General features: G+C 39.1%; 1 protein-coding gene across 1 annotated transcript in view; it reads right to left on the minus strand.

Annotated features, from left to right (window-relative positions):
- The window catches only part of LOC113148490 (myosin-9-like), a 44904-nt gene that overhangs the window by 20792 nt on the left and 1639 nt on the right, over positions 1–22473 (minus strand). Inside the window, exons 4-5 of the mRNA XM_026340193.1 lie at positions 10325–10438; positions 7155–7285 (exon numbers count right to left, since the gene is read on the minus strand). Coding sequence (XP_026195978.1) covers positions 7155–7285; positions 10325–10438 — 245 coding nt within the window. The remainder of the gene's footprint in view (positions 1–7154; positions 7286–10324; positions 10439–22473) is intronic.

A 22473-nucleotide genomic window follows, 5' to 3' on the forward strand; every position in this document is an offset into this window, starting at 1 on the left:
GGTACAGTATGAGAAATGTATGAAAATCCACACATAAGATAATCAAACAGATGCAACATAGTGCTATATACATTACATTAAAACCAGACTTTTTACACGGCAAACAAACAAATAAAAAAAGGTTTTAATTACAGGCAGCTAGGAATTAATCAGGGCAACAGATGTTTGTAGTTTCATATGATAAAATTATATTATTGTGATACGAAATGATTTTGCTAAAATCCTCTGAACACATAAACTATGTCCCAGCTATAATGTCACTCAGGATTTAAAAGGATGAAAAATATATTCTGGAGGCACCAAAATTCAAATATACTATTACCCATATTTAAGTATTTTGCTACAAATATAATATCAGTTGATCATCATTACAATTAGAACATCAATTTCATTATTGTTGCCTATAATGAAAATACACCAGATGTCCTTGGGGAAAAATACTCGGAAAAATATCATTTAGTGACATCTGATTACAAATTTGAAAATTACAGACATTAGGTCCAGAAAAAGAAGAATCACTCTCATTTGTCAATTGATATAATTACATTGATTTCTTTTTCCACAATTCTGAACATCATTTTTTTTTATTGTTACTCATTATTTTTATTTATTGTTAAAGAATTGAATATTTAAATAAATATGGTAGAAATACTGCAGAAATATGATTCTTGAGCACCATGACAACCTGTATGTACCATAGACCTCTTCCTGTATCATGATTCCCTTTATATTAACTTGAAGTCAAAAACCTGCTGGTAACATCTTTCAGTGTAACGTTCAGCACCTTTCAAAACTTTAAAGCTTCACAAGGATCAGCTACTTTGTCACCTGTCAATCAAAATCGATCTAACCAATCAAATGTCTAAAGAGCCGCGTGTGTGACGAGCGATGAGGAACGCCATCCACCGCTGTGAAAAGACAGTAATTACCAATGAATATCTGTGCGGGTCTGTGTTGTTGTTGACAATTTGAGAAACACACACACACACACACTGACACACACACTCTTATGTATGTGAACATGCAAACAAACAGGCATACACTACGCCACATGGGTAACAATGTGTCACACACACACACACACACACACACACACACACACACACACACACACACACACACACGCACAGACACACACGCTGTGCCAGCTGTCAGCGTGTTCTGATTAGGTGCTCACATACAGAAAAGCGTGAATAGTGCTCCATAATTACGTGAATGTATGTGACAAACACATTTCGCTCCATAATTGCAGGTGAAAGATGCGTAGGTGTTACTGATTTATTTATTTATTTATTTTTTACATTAATGTATCTCACCACTGCAGCCTGACACATATGTAATTTTTACTGTGTTGAGATGATACATAATGTATACAGTCTGATGAATAAAATCCACAGTGTTTTTATCGTGGACATAAGTGATATTATAAACCTGTATGTAAATGAACATGAATGCTGATGTACGACTCTACTTCATGTTGTTTGTGTTACAAATCTTTACATAGAGTACAAACAAAACCGGGAAACTCATACAGAAGTTACGTTTATGGTTTTTCAATTAAAAAGTTCTGGGTTCTGGGCTGTCAGACGAAAAGGTAAAATGTGAAAAGATGACAAAGAGTGGAAAAAAAGAAAAACTAAAACAAGCATATCCAAAATAAATAAATAAATAAATAAATAGGAAAAAAGAATGAGATGAATGGAAAGGCCAAGCAAAAGTGTTTCGACAGGCTGAGGAGGAAAATGGTAGAATACAGATACGGATGTGAAAAAAAAAATCATGTTTAGTCTTGTTTAATTAAACAACTCTGAATAATAGAAAGACAAAAAGAAGAGGAGTGACAGAAAGGAAAGACAGCAGCATGTGAAAAGCAAAAGTAACAATCATCTGCTAACCGTAAGAGGAAAAATCAATGGAAAAATACAAAATGTAAGAAAGAAAGCAACATTAAAAGGGATGGAGTTCAGTGTATTCCACAGTCTTCATCAACAGATGGATTCGGCTCAGTTGTCATGGAAATAGCTCTACTATATGCATATATTCTATACACATATACGATACACCTGATCATGTGACTGATAACTGAGAAAACTTTGTGGAGTGGTTGATGAAAGATTTGGACACGTGAAGAAGAATGAACAGATGATCCTTCAGAGAAGACAAGAAGAGGATGAGGAGAGGGTTAACAGAGTTCAGCTGGGTGTTATCCAAGCTGCCAGTCTGCCTGTTGGTCTTGGCAACAAGAGGAACTCTCTTTGCGTAACCAGATTAAAGACTCTGTTGCAGCCTATCTATGGGAAAATGCTGAAAACAACACATATAATCCATCACAATCGCAGTGCATCTAGTCCTCATCCTATGCTGGCTTGTACTGCTAGTTTTGTATGCGCATATCTAAGTTTGTGTTGTTTTTTTAAAAAGAAGCAGGTCAAGAAATACAGGTTTGTTGCAAGACATTTCATTAAGGCTCCTAAGAAGTGTCTTATTTTTATTTGTGAAAATACAAATATGAAGAATGCTGTTTAATTTCTTTAACATGCTACTGCAAATTATGTAGTTAAAGGGTCGTAGTTTTTTCCATTCATACATGATTGGTTTTATTTGTCCAGATTTTCTCTGTCTTCACCACAATACAATGGAGATTAATAGCATTTTGTAGAGCTCAAACTATTTGTTGATTTTGTTGACCATTTGGTCCATAATGTGCTAATCTGCTATACTTAAGTAACCCAGTTACAGTCAGCTTTCTGTTATATTAAAGATAAACCTGGTTTCCATATTGATTTTAAAGGATTAGAGAAGCCTGATTTCTCCAGGTAGATTTCTACTCCAGCATACACACACTGCACATAGGAAACTGATGGTTTAGATAGATTGATGATGCAATTAACCACAAAACTAACCAGCAGATTAGTGAACATGTTTAAGATATAACCCGCTATATCCTTTTATAAAGTGTCCCTATTATGTTGTGCAGAGAGGACGGGAAAAGACCATTTTCAGTGAACTAGGTCTTTAATAAGAATACAGATGTAAATTGGCTTAATTGAGCCTTTAAGATGTCTCTTCCCTTACTTTTATTATATGACCTTCAGGTTTACAAACTGCTTCAGCAGTGACTGGGCAATCCTGCTGTTCTAGTTGCTTCTTATAATAAACACAATGTGTATTTATAAAATAGATTTCTGAGAAAGCACAGAGGTAAACATAACAGGAATGTCTGCCACAATTGAGGGAGGGCTTAATTATAGTAATAGTTTGTTTTCAATTCAATTCAACAGTTTGGATGACTGAAAGTCTATCTGAGCACAGTACAAAAGGGCTGTATCACTGCATGGAGTTGTCACTATAATTCATTATTAGTGTCAGCAAAGTGGAGCACAGAAAAAGCATCACTCAGACACCTGACAATCTAGTAAAAGATGTAGTTATAATAACATCTTAATACAAAAGTGATTCTCAAAAGGATTTTTTAACAGTGAAGATTTTCTCTGTGCATGTATACACTTAATGGAGTCAGATTTTATGGAACAGTGTGTGATAGTCAACTTACTACTGTGTAAATGCCATGTGCAGCAAATGTCTGGACATGGCATTTACACAAAATTAACTAAGTGTCATTATTAAGTGAATGTTATTATGACACCAATGTCTCTGTAAGCAAAGTAGTCCAAGTTTCCCCATAAATATTTTTTAGCTACTGGTTGAGCAGGAATGATCTCCAATGGAAGTTCCAGCACTCATCCTTATCAGTTACTAAAGGTCTTCACCCAAATGGACCCGTGGAAAGCTAACCCGAATCAGGAAAAAAAGGAAAAGGAAAGTCCTGATTTGACCAGACTAGGACCCAAGCAAAGTCAGACCCCTCCTGAATATAATTAGACAATCCAAAGCTTGTTCAACCCAAATAAACCCAAACTGAGAGTGAACATACTGTACCAGCAGCACTAATACACTGATGTGTCAATCCTGAGATTTCCTTGAAAAAAACCCTCCATTTCTCTTTGTCATGCTCTTTACCTCATTTTTTACCACTGTGATGGTAATTAACCACTACATCAGAGAGGTTGACAATGTGTAGTTTCGGTTCCATTCAGATGCATGACATATTGACACACAGACCTGAGGGACTAAAAGGGGACCTGACCCAACCCAATAGAACTTAGATCAGATCTTGGGTCCTAAGAGTGTGGACCTGTGCCTCAACTTGCTCCTTTGGACATGAAGAAGCAGACGCTCTATTCAGAAAGTCTGGACTCTGTACCCTTTCTCTATGGCTGAGCCTTGCTAGCCTAAGACTTAAACTGACTTTGACTGCTTGTATTTGCAATCTCATTCTCTTCATGACCTTAGGTTAATGGTTGGAACTTAACTGACTTACTGACGGTTACACAGAGAGCTTTGCCTTCTGCTTCAGCTCCCAACTCACCACAACGATTCCAGGTTTGATACAATAGAAAGATAAACAGATAGATGGATAGAAACTTTACTAATCCCAAAGGGAAACTGTAACTACCCCACAGAAATATACTATAACATACACACACTAAAGGTACAATAGTATAATACAGAGCATTTTAGTTGTGCTCTGGCTGGTGGTTATTGCAAAAGACCAGTAACACTGTATTGGTTTCAATGCAAAGCCATGAAGGTTGCTGCCTTGTTGGGATTACGCTCTCACTTCAAACAGCAGAATGGTTCTCTTTAAGGACAAAGAAGACTATACTGTGGGGAAAGTTTTAAAGGAATCATCACCTTGACAAAGAAACTGAACTGAAGCAAGAGTTTTAAAATACTGTTTTAAAAGTTCTTGGTGTGAAAGCTGTTTGTTAATGTTCACTTAGAAGAAAAGGCCTTATCTTTGTTTCTAAATGTTGCAGAGTCTTAGCTCGATCCTGTTTGACTGGGAAAAAAACAACCAGTGTTGTTGCAGACATTCCCGCTAAAGTCTCTCTCAAAGCCAGGGAAAACCCTTGTAAAACGAAAGCAGGGTGACGTCTTCTTCCAGTAAGCCAAGGGGATATGAGAAATGGTTATGTTGGGCAGGGCAACATGATGAAGACTTAACAGTTTTTATTAAGGGCCCATTTATCTCTTCTCAATAAGCCTTTGATCCAAGCTGTGACATGAGCTGATCAGTCTTGGCGATGAGAACTGGGGTTGCTGAGAAAATAGGAGATTTCCTGGAATATCACCAATACAGTATCTGTGTGTATGCATGTGCACAGGTGTGTGTGTGTCTGCTGGCACACCTTAAATCCCAAGATGTGTTCTAGCTTGTCTTGTCTGACAGAAGTGAGACCAGTTGAAGTGTTGTTCTGCCAAACTGTTCGTCATGGCAGAAGTACAGAGAGTAGGAAAGAAGAGGGTGAGGCAGCATCCACCTACTACCATCTGAAGATTTACTGCACCCCACAAGTGGTAACAAATTCAGAATATTCATCAGAATCGTTTACGTTTTGACAGCTTATATAAGAAATTCTAATAAACCCTGCTGTTGTAGAGAGGAGGGACATACAGTTTGAAAGTCACTCTGTGAAGGAATTCATGCTGTTGCTCTTGTCTGTATGTTTGAAAGCTGTGTGAAAAATGTAACATAAAAGAAGATCTTGACTTTGAACTTCAAACCTTTCTTACTTACACACCTCTCTAAACCTGGCCAGTTGCAGTGGGAGGAAAACAATGTTCAACTTTCAGCTTTGAACACGTTACAAAATCAAATTTCATCATCAAATTTTTGATGGAGCACCGCTGACGTCGAGAGTTGGAGAATTGAGTTGAGTTGACGAAAAAGAAACATGGCAAACTATAGCACAGAGAACTACTAAGATCTCACTGTACACTTTTGCAACCATGGAAGCATAATATCAATAGGATAGAATTATGTACAATGTAAGTTTGTGTAACCAATATAAAAGTAGTCTCCTCCTCACGGGGGGATCCATTTCACAGAGATTTGGCTAAAACGTGTGAGCCAGCTCTATGTCAGCAAAATACAACTGTGTAACTAATCAGTAAAAGTATATAAAATAAAGGTTTTTTTAAATTTAGATGGACCATCATTCTGAACACTACATCACTACACAACACTACAAAATAATCTCAGCTTCAAGGCACCATTTGGTCATCACCGATTTACACAAGTACACACAACACCACATATGCATGAAAGAACCATTCACTTTCGTTTTCTGTCTTTTTCCCATCTCTTACTCTTTCTCAGCCACACATAATGACACACGCACACACAGGGGATTGTGTTGTTTTCTCCAGTGGAGCAGAACCTGCTGCTGTTATGAGATATAGTGAAACTCCCACAGTCGTGTTTCAGCTCTGTGACAAAACCGCACAAAGCAACACAGAGCTGCCTCCTACTCACATGTTCAAGCACTACACAACATGCGCTTCATTTATATAAAGAGTTGAGTCCAGTTTCAGACAGAATATTCAGGGATTTAGCCGTATAGGACCACAAGGACTCATACATTTTCTTAACTGCTTGTCCACTTAAGGATCCTGTGTGTGCTGGAGCTTATCCCAGCTGTCAGTAGGTGAGAGGCAGGGTGCACCCTGGACAAGTGGCCAGTCTATCACAGGGCAGACTTACAGAGACAAACAACCTTAGATGCTCACATTCACACCCTATGGGCAATTTGGAGTGACTAATTAACCATAACATGCATGTCTTTGGAGGAAGCTAGAGTACCCAGAGAGAACCCACGTAGACATGGAGAGAACATCCAAACTTCACACAAAGAGGCACCACTCGGATCCTTCTTGCTGTGGGGCGACAGTGCTAACCACTATGCCACCGTGCCCCTGAAAGTGGATATATTTCAATGAAAAGAACCATAGAATGGAAAACTGAGAAGAAGGGAAGCTTCACTGAGTTTTGCCTATGAATTTTTGTGTAGTGTTTAATTTAAAACAGTCAATAACCTGACTGTATGTCCTGCTGACAGAATTTATATTTTAAGAACAATAAACACATTTTATGATCCAAGACATGCATGTTGAGATCACTTTTTATGACTCAGTGTTTCTTTAGTAAATAGATTTTGCTAATAATAGAATAACTATTATACAGTATTAATTATTAAGGCTTTGTCTGCATTCTCATAAATACGGGACAAGAGCTCATGTCATTGACTCACTGTTTGTGTATGTTGCTGAGCTCCTGCTCTGTCTGTCTCTGCAGCTGCTGTAGGTGAAAGGTCAGCTCCTCACTTAGGACAGCAAACCTCCACAGTCCTTCTCTTTCAGTGTTGACCTCACACACCAAATCCTGATCACAAAAGGGGACAGAGAAGTTAAGGCTGGAATATGTTGCCTATGGAGTGTGAGATCCTCTCGGGTGAGTACACACTGTCTGCAAGCCTGTGTTCGTATTCGCACAACCCCTAGCTTTCAACGTTGTTGTTACTCTCTGGACCTTGTAGTAGACTGGCTGTGGACCAGTCTACAGCAGCACACAGCAGGCTGTTGTAGAGGAAGAAAACAGCTGAAGATTCATGTGATGGCTCTTTTGTGTTACTATTATCTGTGTATTTTAGTTAGTTTGTTCACTGGAATGACATTGTTCATAGAAGACAAGCAACACATTGCTTTACACTGCTGTTTAATTTGATGCACCTTTCGGCAAAATAGCCTTCATTTGACATTAGTAGCATACACATGCCATACAGAGGAAGAAGTCCAGGTATAGAAGCTGGCATTGGCCAAATTCTGGGACCAAAAGTAAAGTTGCTGCACAATGACAGCTTTCACTGCTAGGAAATAAAACAGTGTCCTATCCTCAGGTTCACTCTACACTTAAGAAAAAATTGTGCTGACACTGAAAAGAAAACAGACAAATGCTCACTGCCATTGTATAATACTTACTATTGAGATTATTGGATATGGAAATGTGCCTACATAATGTTTCAGCTCCCAGAAGTCTGCAGTGTCCGTTTGTCAGACATAACAACATGTTGAGTAAAAAAGAAAAGTGATGAATCACCAGCTGAAGGAGAGGAGGACAGACAGACTGATCAGACAGACAGACAATGGGAGGTGAAAAGAGACAGGCAGACAAAAGGGAAAATCAAGTGGGATACTTGAGGACGCATAAAGCTAAAGTTGGAAAAGGTGACATCTAACATAGTATGTCTGAACTTGTTGCAGTGACGGAGTCCTTAACATAGCGGCTGTGGGCTGAAAGACAACAGACCGACTGAGTCATTCTGGCAGAACATGACGCTCACCCTCATCCTCCTCCTTCGTCTGTCTGTCTGAGTCCATGTGACTCAGTCTGAGAGACAAACTGGCACTACTGTATGTTCATACAGCACCCAAGTCTGATCTGTTTTTCAAAGATATTCTTATGTCCTCACAGGGCACACTGAAAGTTACAAGTTGGCACATAAAATCTGTATTTTTAGACATTTAATTTTTTTTCTAGTGATGACAGAGACATGTGACCTCTGACAGATTAAGATACAACTCTGTATGACTCCAAATGGCACATCCATCCACTCACGCTTATCCATCTAACCTCAATATCTTTACTTTCTAACACTCTGTATCCATATGTGTGTACTTTTTATTTTGTTTGTGTGTCCTACACTTAGCTAAACATATCACTGCTATGACGTTTTGTGTGTTTGGCTGTCCACAGTTACAACTCATACTACTCACTTATGCACATAGTATTGAGTACATATGATCATCTCTATAGTATGTCATCATACAATCAAACTGCCTTGACTGTAGCTTAACATTGACTGCTCATACTGATATTTGTTCATTTAGAAAGGGAAGAGTATCTGAAGGTGATATCAAATTAAATTAAACAATTAACTAAGCAATGCATTATTCTAATTTTCTATGGTTATGTTTAAGCACTTACAACAAGTGGTTAAGGTTAGAGAAAAACTGTAGTCTGGCTTAATGCCTGGTGCACACCAAAGAATTTTCCAATCTTAAATGATTGTAAAACTGTGTGAGACAACAGACATAGTACCAGATTTCATGATTTTTAAGATTTAGATTTTTTATTTTTTTATTCTAATCTGTGCACACCAGATGACTCATAGTCAAGATGCCTAAGTGATGCTACTGCAACCTACAGTACTGTAAATGCAATACTCCAATAAAAACCTGACATGCACACACACACACACTGAGTGTGTCAGACTGATAGAATTACTTTAATTTTGAAAGTAAATAATCTGTGGAGTAGTGAAAAATAATTTATAAAATATCTCAACTTGCCTCTAAAATGGCTTATTACAGTATAAAATTACAAAGGAAGTGTCTCTAAAACCCTCTGACGAGCATTCCAGACAAGGGTTCAGTTTGATTTCTCTTAAGTGTTTTATTGTATCTTTGCAATTAAGCCCTTAGAAAGAAATAACAGTCATTTAATAGAGAAGGGTAATAAATTGGATTTGAGCTGCCTGTCTGAACATGGCCTCAGGAGAGATCAACAACAAGCGAAAGGAAAGACACAAAGACAGATAGATTCTCACAGAGAAATCCACACAGAAGAGCGTGCCCACGAAAACTAATCCCGATACACAGTGTGTGGTGGAATGCCGATCTGGCAGTGTTGAGCAATTAGTCCTGTACCCTCTAGCAGAAAAATAATGTGGGGTTTTTTTGTTGTTTTTTTTAAAAACAGCTTAGTGCTATCTCAGCAGGCACTAAATGACACTTGATGTGTACACTGGTGATAATCATCTAAATGTTCTTTACTGCTTTGAAGCAGCTTCTCTTAACCTTCTCCTAGCTTAACGTCTCAAACAGTAAGATGTAAGGTGATGATTAAATTCCACACTGAATAAGAATACTGAATATTTTTCCCATTACATAACATCTACTTCTTGCAGCGTGTTGCACCCCTTTACTCAATTCACACGATGCCCTTCCAGTCATGCTCCATCTTTTTTTGCTTTTACTTTGTAACATTGGTAACATTGTATTGTAGTTGTTAAGTTTTTACACCATTTCCTTTTAAATTGCTAAGAAAGTTTAAGACAACAATGCTTTACGTGCTTCACATTTGCATTTTCTCTCACAAAGGTTTTTCTTTAAGACATTAAACTTAGTGTGGAGTATGTTCCTACAAAGGATACTTCAACATTGTTGGTTTAGGCATTTTTACAGCATACTTTATATTTTTTAATAATTAATTGTAAACATTTACTGAAATTTAACTACACTGTGAAATATTTACACTAGTCTGTAGCACTCAATCACATAAAATGTGTTAAAACTGACATAAAAATTATTTTGTGACTAATCATTTTGACACTTAGATTTAAATGTTTTATTTCATGTTTACCTGTTGGTCTCCAGTGATGAGGGACTCAAGGATGTAAACTTTATCTTCTATCAGCTGTCGCAGTTTGTCCACAGAGGCAGGGAAATCCTCTCTGTTTCTCTTGAACTCTGGAGACTGGAAAGATAAGGACAATATTTTTAGGACTTTAGCACAGTAACCCTCATACAGTGAATACTGCCTTGTGTTTCACAACCAGCAGCTTTGGCAGCAAAGGGGTCTGATCCTATTGGCTGCAGGCGCAGTGAAAACATTTTTAAGAAACTATGCTAAGTCCCCATGCTAAATATGCATGTGGTTGTAGAGCCTCTCTTATCTGGTGGCATTCTGTGAATTGTTTCGTCTGAATGTGTGGATGCCCCTGTCAGTCAGAATTAAGGCAACACCCAATTAGTAAAACATCCACCTTTAATTCTTTTTCAGTAGTGTGGAATGGGGAGAGACAGGAATGATGGTGAGAGAGAAAGTAGAAACATAGTGAACCTGCCCTCCAGCCTGAACTCTGTATCTTGTAAGCACTGAGAGTAAGTCCTAAATCCTAGCATCCAACTAATTCCCATCAGACATTCTGTATCTGTACCGTAAACACTCACACTACTGTGATATACTACTTTTACTCTCTATTATGAGTCTAACAACCTTTTATCAGGCCTTCTCTGCACCCATATCTTACAAACTTGACAACCCCACATTGTTACACAGACACTGTGACATCATCAGGGTCTTTTTCTCATTCTACTCTAAAACCAGTTTAAACCATTGGAACTTTTAGATGATGAGTGAAAAGATCTTGTGAACTAATTTCTGCACTAATAGCACTAATAAAACCTATGTATTTAAGTATGTAAACTACCAGATAGGCTCTCCTATCATTTACAGTGCTGTTGTTTTATAGGCTACCTGTGTTTGCAAGAAGATAAAAATGCCAGTAATGCAACTGATACATTTACACCCACTAGTTGTATTAGAATGCACCCTAAGACGATCCACATGCATGTGACATGTGTATGTCAGGTGATATGTTCTTTAGAGGAACTGTGCCCTAGGAGAAAACTTCAGTTTCTACATTTTTTAGAGTGTCAGGTGAGTGACAGGAAGCAGGGGGGTCATGTGAAAAAATTACACTCTGCTGGCGTTTACTCTGATGGATTCCTTTGCCCTGTAAAAGTCATTGTTCAAACCTGAAGGCGAGTGAGTGGCAGCAAATGAGGCAGAAGGCAATCTCTAAAATTTCCAACGATCAGGTTGACTTGGTAGAAAAAACACACACTCACAGGGAAAAGCAAAATGACAAACTAAATTGTGGAGTTGGTTTGATCAGTTAAATGTCAGAGTGCTCTATAGTAGAACATCGGAAATGTTCAGTATTGTTCTGATGAGGATTAGAAATAGTGTGCTCAAGCTGGAGGATGTTTCCCACCCACCTACTGCAAGACTGTGCTCAAGCACCCTCCTGGCTCATATGTACGGACCAAATCAATCTATACATACACTACAGTATAAACTGTAGAAACTACAGATGGATAGCAGCCAATTAATTCCTTTCTAGCCATATGAATGAATGCATAGGTAACACGAGTGGGCTGGGTGTTCATGGCACAGTGAGGCTGTGTTGTCTGATTAAATGCAATCAAAACAAGTGCATTGTGTTTTAATCTCTCTGAGGAAGATAACATGCGTGTACAGGAGCTTGAGGGAGCAGAGAGGAATTTCTAGTAAGGGAAACAGAAGTTTTTATGTAGTATTTAAGTAGCATGTGACCTTCAGTGGACCCAGCAAAGTCCTTTGTTTTTAAATAAAATCTCATTATAAAGTAAAATACTGCCTGATGAATGTGGGCTGCTCTTCTCGTTACTGTCCAACCCTGGCTCCTAGAAATGATGTTTATATACTAATTTGTTTTCCCAATTATGTTTCCTAGCTAAATATAATTGGGAAAACAAATTAGTAGAATAAAATTAAATTTTCAGACAGGGTTTTACTGTCAGAATAACACAGCCTGACATTGTCTATGTTTTTAAATGAAATTACAAAGCACAAAAACGTCCTGTGCTGTATAAGAATATGTTTTGTCTAGAATCAGTTCTGTACAACAAACCTTTAACTGCACTGTGAGTCCCAGAATGGAGATTTCCAAAAAGGCTAGCTGGAGCGACATTAGCTAAGTCTAGCTAACATCTAAATGCTTTAAAATACCAACTTGTGCGTTGTTTAACTAATGCTAGCTGCTTAAAAAAGCTTTCCCTTACTTAGACTTAGGCTTAATATCTAGATTTACTAAAAATATCCCAAAGTGTTAAGTGTTAAAAAGATATAATAGTGAGCTAAGAGTGGCTAACATATTATGTTAGGTTTGTTGCTAACTCACCGGAGAGGCTTTCAAATGACAAGAATGGCAAAAGCTAAACTAACTCTAGCAACAGTGATTAACAACATAGTAAATACTATAACAAATAAAACGACTTTTGCTAACGTTTTTCTAAACATACCTCCATGTTTCAGCAGTAAAAAGACAAACTTCCTCTCATTGTTTCTGATGGTATTAACAGCATGGGAGCTGTGGAGTTTCTTAAATACTCACTGCACAGCTTGGAGACAGAGAAGCGTTCATGATGACACTCTAAACTAATTTCCTGACTGAGCTCGGACCACAGGGGGTGTCCTTCAGAGAGTGTGTGTGTGTGTGTGTGTGTGTGTGTGTGTGTGTGTGTGTTAGTGGGTGGGCTGCACCACTGTGTACATGGAGATGACCCTAACTACAGCTTCCCCACTGACCAGAATGAACAAGCAGAGGGACGGAGGGAGGGGATGTGAGTTTGTTAGTTAATATCCGGCCAGAGTTTGTCAGGGTCTCTGTGCCTCACTGATCAGTTTACTCAACCTCTCAACCCAGAGAGGGAGAAAGGGAGAGAGAGTGTGTGAGATAAAGAAATGGAAAGACAGAACTACAACCCTGGTCCTAAAGAGTCTCTGCACCTGCAGCTTCTGATCGGCTGAACACACCTGATCAGCACAGGTAGTTGGAGAGGTAAGTAGTCTAGGACCAGAGCAGCCCAGCCCTATTATTTACTAATACTATGTTGTGATTTTGTGTAGTCTGTCCATACATATCTTTAAGTAGATGCTGTATTGGGGCTTGCTAAGTGCATCTGTTGAGCTGCCATGATGGATCAGGACTCTGCCTTGTGCTGGCCAGTCAATTGTGTTACTTGAACTTATTGTTGAGTTGTTCTACTAATTGAGGCAAAGGACTGCTGCAACTGAAAATAATAACCGAATCATTAAGAAGGAAGCTACAGTATCCTAGTGCAAAGTACATTTCTGGCATTTGCAACAAATCCAACTGCTGGAAAAAAAATCAGGTATCAATTCATTGACTTTTGATGTCTTGTGGATAAACTCCTGCTTCCATGGCACACATGCATCAGGAGGATTCACTGAATCAACGTGGCGGCCGAGTTCAGGCATCACCACCAATGCCCAGAAGCAGATCTGACAGCATCTACATGGATACATCTATGTATCTATATTTGTATTGCACTCAGTGTGAGGATATTCATTGACATAATGCATTCCCTAGCTCCCTACTGTCCTTTAGGCCATGCCTTACCCTAAACCTTGTAAAATATCCTCAGTCCAATGGTTAAACGATTTATGCTGATCCTGGCAATGCCATACAAACAAACACACACACACACTTGGAAAAAGCCTCATTCCCCTTGCAGGGTGTGTCTGGGTGGAGCTTGATATCTGTGGAAGGTCGCCAAAGTCAGTCACAACTTGATAAGAATGTAGGCAAGAGGAGGCCTCTTTGTTGACTTTGTTCTTTCCAGGCCTTGCCTCTGTCTTTTTAATCACTCTCATACATAGACACGGAAGATTTTATGTAACAAGTCGGAAACTCTGCCAGAATGTTGGATAGAACCATCATATTGATCATTTGATGAATGAAGTGCTGCAAATTAAATGACATGTTTGTACGTCAAAAGCTGTTTTATACTGTCAGTATTTTAAATTTCCCTAAACTACACTGTACTAGCCCCCCCCCAAAAAAATGGGGGGACAATGAAGTATATTATATAGCATATAATATTGTGTCATATCCTGAATTTCTCTTCGAGAATTAATAAAGTTTATCTTATCTTATTTTATCTTACCTTATCATTTCATAGTTTATTGTGTTATTTTGTATGACACTCTATCATATCTGACATTATAGCTTGTTAAAACTTGCATAACCTGCATGAATCCCATTTTTTGCCCACTTTGGGGTACATTTCACTACTTGCTCTCCTTTTAGCTCCTTTTAGGTCTCCACCATTGCACTTTCTTCACCTTTCTTAGTTTTCCATCATAAATTGTTCCACCAAATTGGCCTAATAAGGGAAAAGCGGAGTGAACTCGTACAGCACGTAATCAAAAATTTAAATCGGCAAAAGTAAAATTGAAGTTTAGGAAATGCACTTCTCCTCCCTTGAAAAGATCACTGGAATTTTCTTTTCAGATGAGACATTATGGGAGACTTTTATAAAATGCAGCCAGGTGAGGTTTATTCTCTACCCACAGGAGGTTATGAATCACCTCACCCTGTATCATTTACAAACACAATGATTTTAAGCTGCATATAATCCAATACAATCTGGTCATTTTTGTTCACCCTGAAATACAAGACTGCAGGATCTATTTCTATATGCCTGTTTCACATATATCAAGTAAATCATCTAGCCATATTTATTGCACAAGCTTTTTAACACGCATTGTTACAATGCAGAAAGTTGCCAGAAAAAGAAATACATAAAAAATGAAAGTAGTTTAACATTTTTTTTTAATGTGTTTATAAAATAACAGTAACAATTAGGGACCTTGCATGCTATGTTGGAATGGTTAAGCCTGTTAAGGCTGTCGAACATACCTAAGACATTTAAGCAGATAAAAGGTCAGATGAATGTGTCTACCCTACCCAGCATGCCTTACTCATGACTCACAGCTGTGGCAAGTCACCTTGTACGCTGGTGCACAACCAGCAAAAGCTTTAAAGTGGGAGTGGACGGCAGGAGCCGCCCTGCACGATCATTTACTGACCAAGAATGTTTCATCATGGTGAGAATTACTTTTAACAAAGCTGTATAAATGAAGTAAGTTTCCACAAATGCCACTTAATATCATTTACACTATAAAAACTTGGTTGCTCTAAATTTACCATTAATGATACACTTTTAGAAGTGAGGTTTTACATAATGAATTTTATCTTTTTTTAGATGAGTTTATTTTAACTTAAATGTTTGTCATGCATTAACACATGCTATTAACATGACAAAATAACTGCTCACTGGCCACATACTTATCTACTTATCATACTTGTCATTTTGGAAACTTTGGATTTTTTTGGAAAGTGAAATCCAAAATAACATGCTGCTGACGTGAGTTTGTACAAATAAACCAAACATTACATTACAGCAACAGAACAGCTTGGTTCTACTTGTTGATTGTAATTCAAACTGGGCTGTATAGTTTGCACTGGTATGCAGCTCTCGCCAACTTTTTAAAACAGTAGAACCAGTTTGTCTGTGACCACTGATGTGGTGAATAAGCAACATATCACCTCTCCTGTGTTTGCTCTCTCCCTCTTTGCTCCTCCCCAGTCAATTGAAATAGCTGAACCAGTTCCTCTATATTTAACAATTACACGAGTTTAAGATCACATCTCTCTCCACACTGTCATTATCTGTGTCAAACAGAACCAAATAACCCGTTTCTGCAGCCTTTTGTGGCAATTAATCACCAAATAGGAGCTTACAACCAGAATTAATCTGATTCTCAGGATTTACATTTCATGCCATGTCCAAAATACGGAAGGTAAACTCATCAAAATTTTGCATGCACACAGAAATGACAATCTACTAAATGATAAACTACAAAAAACTGACAAAGCTTAGTTACTAAATATAATGACGTGTTCTTGTAACATCACTTTATCCCTCGTGCACTGTATACACTAGTTTCTAGTGCAAAAAAACTTTGCTGCTTTTAGACATGCACTGTGTAAAAGTGGCAACTGTCTGTGCCTGTGTGGATACAACAGGTAATTGTCTGGAGAATTCACAGTGGCTGTTCCTTTCAGTTGATCAACTCAGTAGATCAACACCAAAATATTTCAGCACCTTTCTGGCGTGGCATTGAGACCCTCTAAATAAACTGTGGTTATGTACATAACACATTCTTTCTTATCATCTTATTGACTTGACTTCACAGAACGGATTTCTGCTGTGTACTTTTTGTGTGACGGTGTGCCTTTTGCACATGATACACAGAAGCCACCCCTCTCAAAAACCATACAGTTTCCCCAAGTTAGAACGCTTCTCACATGGATAATCTCCAGTTGTGTTCTGCGTGTCTGAACAAGCAACTGCAGGCAATGTTTGGACCAGTTCTCCAGACATTGTCCAGAGTGCATAAGTAAAAACACCTTTGGTTAAACATGTAGACTGGAGATCAGGAGATATTTACATGAATGCTGACATGTTATAATTTTGGAAATCTGCTCACTGCCACCATCCATTCTGAATGCCATGAATGTGGCACAAGGGTGTGAAGATATGGTAGTGGAAGAGTGAAGAAGGCATTTTACATGCATTCTTAAGGCTGGCCTCAAACCAGCAGTCAGCCATTGTGTTTTTTATTTATTTATTTTTTTCATTATTTAACCACATCATTTTAATTGCCTAAAATTAAAAATAAATTAACCAAAATTGCAGCTGCTCCATTTCAACACTGAAGTAATAAAGAGACAGATTGAGACAGATGCAATTGTTAGTGTAATCCTGGCTCTGAATCATCTGTGATAATCTGAATATTGATTTGAATTCATATTTAACTACTTTAACTTTGAGAAAAATGTGCTTAACTGTTTAGCAGGGCCGCACTGTAGATTGTAATGTACCTCTGGAGTTTATACAGTATCACTTGCTCTGAAACTAATCAGAAGGTCTAACGTTTAAGCAGCCCCAAAAAATAATAGTCTGTGCATGCAGATAGAGAGGCGAGCAGAAAGATGTGCAGATGATGAAGACTTCCAAACTCTTTCACTTTCTTGTCTCTTAGTTCAGTTTCAAAACTAGAACATCAACAAAAACAACAACACCTAATCTCCAAGCACGGCAGCCCCCAGCCAGCACCCACCAAGTCTGCACCCACTCGGCCCTCCAACGAGGCTTAATGAGTAATAAGCACTTGGTGACCACAGTCTTGGAGTCAAGCCAACTTTCCCAGATGCCAAATTGAAGCCTGGAGGTACTGCATAATGCAAAACAACACTCATTAAAACTTGGAGGAAAAAAAAAACAAGGAGCTGTAAAATGCAAAAAAGCACTAAGATGCATTTCAGGAGAAGCACTGTGGCGGCTTCTCAACGACAAAGATGAATAATTAGGACTCTCAGGCGTCCATTAGCAGGAGAAATTACAAGATGCAGAATACGGGCTCCAAAACACACACACGACCCTAGAACCTAAACCGTTTGGCCGGAACATTATGTTAAGTTTGAGAATGTGAGCTTTGGAAGGAGAGATAAAATGAGAAAAAGGGAGGGAAGTGGGATTTTCAGATGCAGAAAAAGATGAGTCTGGTTGCAGTTTGTTGAAGTCAGTAGTAAGTTGTGCATTTGGAAAAAAAGAAGCACTGAAGTGCTGAAAAAAAGGGATAGTGCAGTACCACAAAAACAGATATTTTATATTTTGTATTCTGCAAAAATGCATTTTCATGCATTATGACTGTTTATGAATGCACAATGACAATCATCCCTAGCTCTAGTTTCTGTCTGCAGCAAATGTTAGCATGCTAATATGTGCAACTGAGCTGGTCATCATGGTATGCTATCAGCATATCAGCATTGTTATTATTAACATCATAACATGCTGATATTAACATTTCGCTGAAAGCCCCACTGCTCACAGAGCTGTTACCATGGACGTCAGGTTTAAATATTCACCCAGCAAAATCTGTTACATATACTTTAAGTAACATGAGTACCATTGGCTGGTGAATTGTACAATCTGCTTTGATTTTTCCCTGTGATGATTATGACACCACACATGATTACAGATGGTAAGTACTTGCACTGATGCACTGCAGTATGAAAGACGCTTATTCAGATACTAAGAGACCCAATGTGTGTTCAAGTGGTAATGTGGTGATTATCACTGATCATCTAACCTAACTGGTGTTTTCAGAGAAACTGTTGAAGTGCTGGGGAAGAGCTGTGGACATGACATGCCCACAGGTGAGGAGTTCAATACTGTTGTAAATATTACAGGTTGAAGAAATCGTGAAGAGTTGAGAAAGCCAAACCACACTATTTATCCAATAAGATCACAACATACCTCCCAACATCCTCCCTTCCTGCCTCTATTTAAACTGATATCAGTATTGCATAACACCATACTGATATGGCAATACCAAGGTTTAACAAGGAGTTCTAATCTGCAGGGCGAGTCAACCATGTCAACACAAACGCAATTTGCATGTGTGTGTGTGTTAAACTGTCACTCAAAGCTCACACCCTCATTCCTAAGATATCTACCATCTCCATCCACCTATTTTCCCATGACTTAATGCTGCAGTTGCCAGGTTCAGCATTATGTCACATTCACTCAGCATCTGAGTCTGAGACCAATATTAGAATCACCGTGTGCCCTGCTGCAGTAGCTGCTGACTGGTTTTCATCACTTAGAGAAGTAAAACCCCTCAACACATCGTGTGATCCATTTGATGAGTCATAGTTGGGTTCAGTCTACTGTGGTGGTACGAGACACAGGGCTGATTCATACATTTTATAGTGCTCACCCAAATTTGGGGTTTTCAGCAAGCTCCACAAACCAGTCCTGAGTACTATACCCAGTGCATGGCACAGTCCTCGGTCGCACTAAACATTAAAAATGTAATCACCATGACTTTTTTTTCAGGAGATATAAATCAATTAAAGACCTCTCACAATGACTATCGTATTGTACAGAATAAAAGCAGCAGATTGATGTCGCACTGACTAATGGGCTGCACAGAGACGCTGTTTTCTGAAGAGGTTTATGGGAGCCTTCTCCTGCTGCACTTGAATTCTATTTTGTTAATGATTGATAGGCACCAGATGCCACCTCAGGGTGTTCCTCACACAAGACGACTTGACATTTGAATTATAATAGAGACGAACACACACAATAGACGGCTTGTTCAGTGAAACACTCAGCTTTTTAGGCTTTTTTTTGCTAGACCTAATGGTCTTCAGAGCGGTGTGTCTCAGCCGGTTTGTGGTACAGCATTCGTGCAGACATGAGGGCAATTGAAGTAAGAATTGAGAACCATTTAACACAACCCCAGACATATTGTACTCCTCCTTGCACATCATGAGAAGTGACAGACAGACAACACCCACCATAAAAAGTCATCGTACAGCAATCCAGTCCAACATGGTGAGACATACACTACATATCTTTGTGTCACTGTGAAGACATTTCACTGACTCGTGCACAATTTGTGATGATTCATTGAAATGATCAATGAAAGACTAAGTCTGTCTACTGAGTCTGCTCAATATGCCTAATGGATACAATATTTAAGGAGTGTTTGACGCTTGTGAGGATCCACAGATACTGCAGGCTGTGTGTGTGTGTGTGTGTGTGTATTTAACAGTCACTGATGAGGTGAGGAGTTGCAAACTTTCACCACGGCTTTGACATCAACTGTGTGAGTGTTGTGTTGAAACTCGGCGTAATCATCATCATCATCATCATTTTCTTTTGAAAAAGCTAAATGTTAGAGTAATGAAGTGAAGATTGAGGTGTGTAAATGGGAGTATACCCACGCAGATGCATGCACACACAAGTATCTGTGGTGAGTGAAGTTTTCTAAGAATGACATAATTTATCATCATCCAGTGTTGGTTGCTCTGCCAGACTTTAGACTTCTCCAACGAATTTCCTCTGAACAGATAAGACCCTCACTGACTTGGCCTAGATTCCCTATTTTCTAGCTTTGGACCCATTTAAGACTCTCACGTCCACTGCGTGGGAGACTCCCGGATGCTTCCCATGAAAATGTTCAGCGAAAGGAGCTGTCGCATTAATAATAAAGCAGAAATCCCATCTTTGAGAGTCCTGTCTAAAACAGTTACAACTAGGATTGATAATAGAACCCCCCTTAGAAAAAGACAGGCTTTTGTTAAAGCTATTCGAAACCTGTTCACACATCTAATACATCCTTTCCCATGTTAAAGTCTGTTATATTCAAATTCTATGTTTGTCTCAAACATAGCTACACAACTAATTTGAATGTTTGCTGCTGTGACGGTGCATTACGGTAAAGGTAAGAACATATTTTTATTAGAAGAAAGATGCTCGAGCTGCAGCTCTAGTGGAGCCATAGCAACAATAATGATACTTAAACGCCTGGTTACACAGTATCAGTTAGTGTCAGGTAGTAAGCTGGGAAAGTGTTTATCCCCTCTTAAACTTTCAGTCTTATTAATCAAATTATGTACAATCCCAGCACCGTGGGGGAGCACGGTGGCTCAGGAGAGAGAAAACCAAGAGAGACTCTTGAGCGAGAGCTGGGAGAGCTATTGTGGCCGACTGGCCAGGGTGTTCACAGTTAACGTGCCAGCTATGGTAATTTAGTTCACCAATTAGCCCTGTTAGTATGTCAACAAGCCTCCAGAAGCACGTTTTCTCTGAGTATGGTCTCAGAAAACTGTGCTGAGTGACAGAAGTGAACTGGTATAATCACAACTTTAATATAAAAGGTCTGCAAAAGGTATCTTAAGGTATCCCTATTTCTAGAATCCTTCCTGGCAAGGGAGTGTGGGAGGTGGCGAGGAGGCGAGAGAAGGAGTCATAGAGTGGAGAGAATGAGGTGGGCGTGTGCCAGGCTAAACTGTGAGAGAGAACAGTTGTGTTTTCTCGTTGGTCTGGTTGGTTAACTGTCTGGGCCAGAGTCAAGGGAAAGAATGTCGTCCCATTAAAGCACAGCAAAGACGCCGAGAGCAAGAGCGAAAGAGAGAGTGAGAAACACTGTGTGTGTGTGTGTGGGTGTGTGTGTGTGTCCGCCTGAGAGAGACAAGAGAGACAGCTGGAGGAAGATGAACAGATTCCTATTAGACATCCACTCATGATATTCAGAGTTGTTGTTGTTGTTGTCGTCAATTAACACAAACGCTTCTTCTCTTTTTCTTCCAGTTAGTCTGAGAATCTGAGAGGCACAGATTGAACTAACGCAAGAGAAGAGAAACTGAAGTGAAGCAATCAGCAGAAAGCCAGTGAGAGTGATGGGGGGGGGGGTGAAAGGAGGAGGATGGAAATGAGACAAATAAATGCTTCTCATTCTGAGTGGTGAGAGGATAAGTACAGAAGAAGAGCTGCACTGGAACATGACCTTTGATACAGTGAGTCTAAAAACTATCACGTGCTGCGACTAATGTCTTCCTCATCATCCAGATTGCTATCATCAAACAATAACATCAAGAAATATCTAAAGGAAAACACAAAAAAGGGTAAAAATTTAATTCAATTCACAGAGAAACGAGTAAAAAAAAGTTTCTATTGATGCCTCTGGATGTAAGAAGAGGGGAGAGAAAGTGAAACTAAAAAGACAGAGAGGGAGGTAAAAGTGAGAAGGAAAGGAGTTCAAAAGACAAATGACAGAGAGAAAGAGGCAGTTAACAGCCGCAGGCAGCATTCCTCTACCTGGATAAATGCTTAAACGTACTGTCGTGTGTGTTCCTCGCTCAAACCACCGCACGAGGCTGCTGGTTAAACTCTGCAGCCAGGAGAGTAAACACAGGTTGAGCGTGTGCTGAAACCCACTACATGTCTGCTCAAGGTCCCTCCCTGGTTCGGACTCCAGCAGCTCCCAAGGAAACAATCTGATAGAAATATTACACGAGGTCGTTGCCAGAGAAAACAAACTGTCACCACCTTCATCGTGACACACGACTGTAGGAGCCCAGTGTATAAACAGTACCACAGGCCGGGTATGACTAGTATTATTATTGCTGCTGTCGCCAATTAGGTGCTGACAGTGCGGCTCTGCTTGGCATTAGAGCTCCACACTCAGCTGAAATAAAGATAAGGTCTCTTTTATCGGAGCATAGTGCAGAGTACAGTCAG

The sequence above is a fragment of the Anabas testudineus genome, chromosome 22 (assembly GCF_900324465.2).
Source record: "Anabas testudineus chromosome 22, fAnaTes1.2, whole genome shotgun sequence".
Classification (NCBI taxonomy): domain Eukaryota; kingdom Metazoa; phylum Chordata; class Actinopteri; order Anabantiformes; family Anabantidae; genus Anabas; species Anabas testudineus.